General features: G+C 52.1%; 1 protein-coding gene across 1 annotated transcript; it reads left to right on the top strand.

Annotated features, from left to right (window-relative positions):
• Window positions 1–5,613: 5,613 nt before the first annotated feature.
• Window positions 5,614–6,627, top strand: LOC138732644 (olfactory receptor 14A16-like). The gene has a single exon (XM_069879285.1). It carries the CDS (start codon window positions 5,680–5,682, stop codon window positions 6,625–6,627), a length of 948 nt encoding a protein of 315 aa, XP_069735386.1. The 5' UTR covers window positions 5,614–5,679.
• The last annotated feature ends 975 nt before the right edge of the window (window positions 6,628–7,602 follow it).

Genomic DNA, 7,602 nt, shown 5'->3' with positions numbered 1-7,602 from the left:
TTCCCTCAAGGGTGTCAAGGATATTTGGACAAGAGCTTCATAGCACGAGGATCCAGCATATTCAGACACCCCTGCTAGAAGGATTTGGGAACGTTTGTGCTGGAAGGTTAAACAGCGCCCAGGCAAGGGAATGGGATTCCCTGCTCTTGTAAACTGGGAGATGCTCACTGGCACAACGTTGGCCTGTTGCAAGCAGGGCACTTTCAAAGACTTCTGGACGTTCTTCTGGAGTTGCCATGGTCGTGGGAGCTGTTTGTGTGCAGCCAGCTTGAGAGTGAGAGAATTCATCAGGGTCTCCCCTTGCAATTAGTCTTGGGGCACTGAATCCCCTCCCTGTCTCGGAATCTGCTGTGTAGCCTCCACGCTGGCTCTGCCCGAGATCCAAATTCACGGACATCGGTTTGTAGCGTGCCAGGTGGCTGTCGAGGAGATGCAGTCGGTGCTGCTGGGGGCTGGCTTGGAGAGAGCTGCTCCTAAATCCTGGGGGGCCTTTTCTCTCAAATCCCATCCTTTCCCCAAAATTCAGTAACCTGAAAACTCTTTAGAGGACCTAAGGGTCTCCAGTGGAAGAGAACTCTGTGTCTCCACAAGTGACACCCACCTGGGGTTTCACAGGGGAACAGAAGTGGTGCTGAGTTCCCTACAAGTGTGAAAAGGCACCTCCCTGAGCATGTGATCCTGAGATCCAGAAAAGACTCGGCACCTCATTGTGCAGCTGTGCTGGGTTCAACTCGCAGTAGACATTGAACCCAAGGCATAAACACGTCTATCGATTCCTTTCATGGATGGTGCTGGGTTTTCATTCATAAGTGCAGAAGCTTTGCTGATGCCACACGGGAATCTGTTTGTTGTGCCCTCTGCAATTTTCCATCTCTTTTTGACTGATATAGTGGGAAAATTTTAGATTTTTGGTATCTCTTGTAACACCCTCCTGGGTCCGGGTCCGTGGCTGTGCCTTTTCTCTTGAGATGCTCCTCAAATCTCAGCCCACCCAACTGATCTGACCGAAACAGAAAGATTTCTCTCCCTTCTGCTGTGGAGAAATGCCCCTGCCATGTCTGCAGGGATTCCCTTACCTCCCTGAACTCTCCTGTGATGCCCCCAAATGGTTCTCACTAGCCCTCAGAAAATACCCTACAGGGCACCAGAGCTCAGAACACTCTTCCTGAGCAGCAGTTACTTGATTGTTGGGGTTTCTTTCTCCATTTCTCTCCCGGCATGTGTCTGGGAAGCGTGCAGTTTGTCCTTGCAGCCCCAGTGCCCATCGTGGTACAGAGGACCCTTCCGCATCACTCTGTCTCTCCTTCTCCCAGGCTCCCCTGGGTTGAACTGGAGAAGATTGTTCAGCTGGGGCTCCAGGGATCAGTCAAATGTGCAGCCAAAGCTCTGAGCTGAAGTCAGGGGCTGGGAGACAAAGCCAGCTGAGGGGATGGGAGCTCCTCATGGGAAAAGGATGCCACGGAGTGAGAGACTCCAGCTCCCAGCACACCATGGGGTGAAGGTCCAAGCTCCCAGCATTCTCAGAGATGACGGACTCCAGCACCCAGCCTGCCGTGGGGTGAAGGACTTCATCTGCAACCACAGAATCATAGAACGGTTTGGATTGAAAGGGACCTTAAAGATCATCCAGTTCCAACCTCCCTGCCATGGACAGGGACTCTTCCCACTGAACCAGGCTGCTTAAAGCCCCATACAACATGGCCTGAACTCTTCTGGGGAAGGGGCATCCACAGCTTCCCTCAGCAACCTGGGCCAATATCTCACTATATTCATCAGGAAGAATTTCTAATGTCTAATCTAAACCTCCCCTCCTCCCCCAAATTAAAGTCATTCCCCTCATCCTGTCACTCCATGCCCTTGTAAAAATTCCCTCCCCAGCTTTCCTGGAGCACCCTGCAGGTACCCAAAGGCCCCTGTAAGTTCTCCTTGAAGTCTTCCAGAGGCTGAACAACCCCAACTCTCTCAGGCTGTCCTCATAGCAGAGGTGATCCAGCCCTCTGATCATCCTCATGGCCTCCTTGGACCTGTCCCAACAGTTCCATGTCCTTTTTATGCTGGGGATTCCAGAGCTGCATACAGGACTCCAGGCTGGGTCTCACAAGAACAGAATAGAGGGGCAGAATCCCCTCCCTCACCCTGCTGGCCACGATGCTTTGGATGCAGCCCAGGACACCGTTGGCCTTCTGGGCTACGAGCACACAGTGCTGGCTCATGTCAAGCTTCTCATCAATCTGCACCCCAAGCCCCTCTCTGCACAGTTGCTCTCAGTCACGTCATCCACCAGTTCGTGGTTATTATGGTTGGTACAGAACTATTTGCACTTGTGTCACTGGGTGTCAGGTGAGCACCTACTTTGTGCAGGTGGAGCCCTTACAGAAGCGTGTCTGACGCTGATCAGAGCTGGCCTGTCTCGCAGCATCTCTGTAATACAGTGGGATCTCCCTGGTGCAGCACTTCCAAGCTGGACCCTTCCTCCAAAGGGGCCTGGATTGAGTTAGGAGTCACCAGTTTGTGCCGACGGAGGCTTCTAATCAAGCGTGGTTGGCAGTATCTGAGCAACTTCCATAATAACGGTGACTGTAGCAAGAAGAGAAATTGAGAAACCACAGCTGGTGGCTCAAAGGAAAATTCAAAACTTGTTTGGGGGTGGGGAGCAAGGAGAGGAGCAGAAAATAAGCAAATTCCATCAGTGTTTAATTTACAGGAGCAGAAAAGGCTTCCCTGCACCTCCCCCTCCATGGGTCCCAACCCTTGTCTGTGCCCAATGACAGCGCAAAGAGGGAGGTGGATCTGAGAGGTCAAACACCAACTGCTCGTGCTGTTTGTGCTCCAGATCACCTCAGAAAAGAGCATGGAGAGAAAGCTTAGGATGGAGATGCATGGAGAGGGAAAAGCACTGAGTCGCATCCATCCACTCTGGGGATCTGCATTTGTACTGGTGTGGACCCTGTGCCTAAAACACTGGATTCTGACCAAGGAAACCTTCAGCAATAACCATTAACGCAAACAACCCTTCCTGCCCTTGGGTGAGGCTCAGGCGGTCCTTGATTTCCTACTCTGAACCCCAGCAACCTACAGTCAGTCCTTTCAGAGTGTCCAACAAAGCCAGGATCAGGACAGTGAGGCCTTTTCCCACCAGCATCCCCAAAGCAGAAAAGCTACAGAGAAGCAACAGCATGAGTTGAAGCAACCGTCGGCAAATCCAGGCACTGTGGGATGATTCCTTCGGTGAGACACGTAGGACTGTCCGTGTGGGGAGAAACAGAGGAGCTACTGCATGAGGAACTGCCCGTCTGCAGCCTGGGTATCTCAGTCACAATCAATAGTGTCGATAAGAAATGGAAAGTGATTCATTTGACCCAAAAGTCTGACTTGGGCTGCACAGAGACGTTCCTCCAGAACACAAGGAAGCAGTGGGCAGTCCCTTATGCTCCCAAGTCTTCAACTGGTATGACAAGGTTATAGAAGGATGCTCATCAGTCCCGGTTGTGCTGCCTCTAGAACCACATTTGGTTTTTTCTGGTTCTTTTGCCGTGGTAACCTTGGAATGCTATGAAATGACTCGTGTGATCACACAGGTGTTGATGTGGGAAGATGGGGTAGGGTCAGGGCCAGTTGTGGGTTAGTCAGCGTTTGGGTTTCGGTTCAAGTGAGGGTTCCAGAGAGGATTTAAGTTTGTATCTGAGTTTCTGAGGAGGCCCTCACCCTCTCCCCCATCTCCGTAAAGAGCACATTGGTTTCGTCAATATTTAATTTCTTCTCCACCAAGTTGAATTCCTTTCCTTGCAAAAATGTATCAGCCCAAAACGGTACTGACAAAGCTCTTCGCTGTCAGGTCTTTATCAGACTTTTGTCACCACAAATTCAGCTCCTTTTGATATGGAACTGAAGAGCTTTCTACTCCAAGCACAGATTTTGATCATCTTTCTTGTTCTTCAAAAGGATGCTGTTCAATGATGGATGCTTGCTAATTGATGCTTGCTGGACGGATGCCAAATCACTACTTGCACTCACTGCACTGTGGAGGAGGAAACACCTCACTCTTACAGCACCAGGTTCTCACAGCCTCCTAACCCCCACCCAGGAGCCATGCAAGTGTTTTTCCAAAGTCCTACCCTTGGCATTGCCCGTTCTCACATCCCACTGCTCAGGAAGAGTCCTAAGGAATGAGAGAGGGACAGGATCTCCCTTCCCAGGGTCTGGGGGTCAGGGCTTATCCACTTGGTTAATGGGGTCAGGGCTTGGTCCTTTGGATTAATGAAACACATCCAGGCTGACTCAGCGTTAGAGACACCTTTACCTTGCTTTTCATCACTGCCTCCAGTTTTCTGCTCTAACTGGGCCCTGGAGATGCTTTCTCAGCAGTGCCCTCAGTGGGACCCATTAACACTACAAGAAACCTTGGAGCTTGAATGTGAGTTTTACTTCTTGAAAGGTTTGTTCTACTTCCTCTCAGGGTGTGAGATTCATGGACTCAGCATCCAACCCACCAGAGGGGTCATTAAAATGCCCTGGGCTGCTCCTCTGCTGCTGAGCTGGGCTGGGCTCCTGGGACTGAGGGAGCTCAGGGCAAGTGGACAGAGCTACAAAGAGCGAGCTCTGGCGAGGAGCAGCTCCTCTGCAAAGACAGCAGGGAGAAGGGAACTCCCAGGGTTTCTCATGGAGAGACCAGCAAGGCAGAGGGAGCTTAAAGGTGGTCAGGAGGATGACTGAGGGCTGACTGGAGGAGAAATCTTCACAGTCCTTGACATGGTAAGTCTGGGTGCAGGACAATTTTGCTGCAGGGAGAAGCTGTGGGTGCAAGAGGCACCTCCTGCAGGAGAGCGTTTTTTGCTGTCCAGAGGTTGCTGCGTCGATCAGGACCATTCCAAATCACCTTAGAAAAACTGAATGGACTGTTCAGTGGAAAGGACAAGGAAGGGATTTGGGATAGGAGTCTCCCAAACCACCTTGAGCCCCTCCTCTGCCTATGGACCAGCATCACCTCTGCTGGCCCCACCAAGTTGTTCTTCCCTCTGGAGCCTCCAAACAGGACCACGTGCCCAGGCAGTGCCCTGCAAACAGGCAGGTTTGTGTAGGGGAGTGCCAAGGGGCTGGGATGGGGTTTGTGAGCAGGGAAAAAACGTGCGACAGGGAAACACATCACTGGAGGAAAACCTCCAGGCAGCAGGGATAGGATCAGGGAATGAGGAGAAACTAAAGCCAGAAAGGTTCTGGGAGGGAGAGTTTACATCCTGTGTTACAGAGATGCCCTTCAGAGAAGCACAGAGATGGTATGAGACACAAAATGCTGTTGGGCGTGTGAATGAGCTGTGTGTGTCCTAGGATGAAAGTGGGTGCTGAGACCTTAGGAAAGGGTGAGACATTGAGTGGTGTGAGGTGGACATTGAGTGGTTTGAGGGTAACACGGGAGTGTGATTCCCCTCGATCTCAGAAACGTGCAAGCCCAGGGCAGCTGGGAACAAGAGCAAGGACAGAGCAGTTCCCCTCCCTCTGCACTGAGCCAGACAATGCTCTCACCTCGCAGGACTCCCTCTTATCTCTCTGAGTGCAGCAGAGGCGCTGATGGAGGCGGGGGTAGGGGGAAGGGGGTAATGAGAAATTACTTTCATTTGGCTTAGAGAAGGCTCCCTTAACTTGTCACTGTCCTTTCCTCCCTCAACAGTGCCCAATGCCTAGATGCAGCAGATGTCCAACAGCAGTTCCATCACCCAGTTCCTCCTCCTGCCATTCGCAGACTCACGGGAGCTGCAGCTCTTGCACTTCTGGCTCTTCCTGGGCATCTACCTGGCTGCCCTCCTGGGAAACGGCCTCATCATCATCACCATCGCCTGGGACCACCACCTCCACACCCCCAGGTACTTCTTCCTCCTCAACCTCGCCCTCCTCGACATGGGCTCCATCTCCACCACTGTCCCCAAATCCATGGCCAATTCCCTCTGGGATACCAGAGAAATCTCATATGAAGGATGTGTTGCCCGATTCTTTCTGTTTGACTTCTTCATTTCAGCAGAGGTTTCTCTTCTCACAGTCATGTCCTATGACCGCTACGTTGCCATCTGCAAACCCCTGCACTACGGGACCCTCCTGGGCACCAGAGCTTGTGTCCACATGGCAGCAGCTGCCTGGGGTGCTGGGTTTCTCTCTGCTCTGCTGCACACGGCCAGTACATTTTCCCTGCCCCTGTGCCAGGGCAATGCTGTGGACCAGTTCTTCTGTGAAATCCCCCAGATCCTCAAGCTCTCCTGCTCACACTCCTACCTCAGGGAAGCTTGGCTTCTTGTGGTCAGTATCTTAATAGTCTTTGGCTGTTTTGTTTTCATTGTGGTGTCCTATGTGCAGATCTTCAGGGCTGTGCTGAGGATGCCCTCAGAGCAGGGACGGCACAAAACCTTCTCCACGTGCCTCCCTCACCTGGCTGTGGTCTCCCTGTTTATCAGCACGGGCACTTTCACTGACCTGAAGCCCTCTTCGATCTCCCCATCCTTCGACCTGGTGGTGTCATTTGTCTACTCCGTGGTTCCTCCAGCAGTGAACCCCCTCATCTACAGCTGGAGGAACCAGCAGCTCAAGGATGCAACGTGGAAGCTGATAACTGGATTTTACACTGAAGCAATGAACTGCTGAACTTCTGCTTCACTGCAGTTATCATGTGACTCACTAAAGGTGCACACTGCCTTATTTTATTGATGGTGGTGTTGGGTTTTTTTAAGTTTACATTCTCATCACCTTTTTAATTCACTCTCTTCTTTCCATTTGTAACCAAGTAACTGAGTAAACAGCAACCCATGCTCTCTGTATTTCATAGAATCATAGAATCACCAGGTTGGAAAGGACCCACTGCATCATCAAGTCCAACCATTCCCATCAGTCACTAAATCAGACCCCTCAGCATCTCGTCCACCCGTCCCTTAAACTCCTCCAGGAAATGTGACTCAACCCCCTCCCTGGGCAGCCTCTGCCACTGCCCAATGACCCTTTCTGGGAAACATTTTTGCCTGATGTCCATCCTGAACCTCCCCTGGAGGAGCCCGAGGCCATTCCCTCTTGTCCTGTCCCCTGTCACTTGGGAGAAGAGCCCAGCTCCCTCCTCTCTACAACCTCCTTTCAGGGAGTTATAGAGAGCAATGAGGTCTCCCCTCAGCCTCCTCTTCTCCAGGCTAAACACCCCCAGCTCTCTCAGCCGTTCCTCATCAGGCCTGTTCTCCAGCCCCCTCACCAGCTTTGTTGCTCTTCTCTGGACTCGCTCCAGAGCCTCAACATCCTTCTTGTGGTGAGGGGCCCAGAACTGACCCCAGGATTCGAGGAGCGGTCTCACCAGTGCTGAGTCCAGAAGGCGAAGAACCTCCCTGGACCTGCTGGTCACGCCATGTCTGATCCAAGCCAAGATGCCATTGGCCTTCTGGGCCACCTGGGCCACTGCTGGCTCATAAAATCATAGAATAACCAGGTTGGAAGAGACCCACCGGATCATTGAGTCCAACCATTCCTGTTAAACACTAAACCGTGTCCCTCAGCACCTCGTCCACCCGTCCCTTAAACCCCTCCAGGGAAGGGGACTCAACCCCCTCCCTGGGCAGCCTCTGCCAGTGCCCAATGACC

The sequence above is a fragment of the Phaenicophaeus curvirostris genome, chromosome 34, assembly GCF_032191515.1.
Source record: "Phaenicophaeus curvirostris isolate KB17595 chromosome 34, BPBGC_Pcur_1.0, whole genome shotgun sequence".
NCBI classification, from domain to species: Eukaryota; Metazoa; Chordata; class Aves; order Cuculiformes; family Cuculidae; genus Phaenicophaeus; species Phaenicophaeus curvirostris.
The sequence above is the reverse complement of the archived record's forward strand: the minus strand, read 5'-3'. Positions and strand labels throughout refer to the sequence as shown.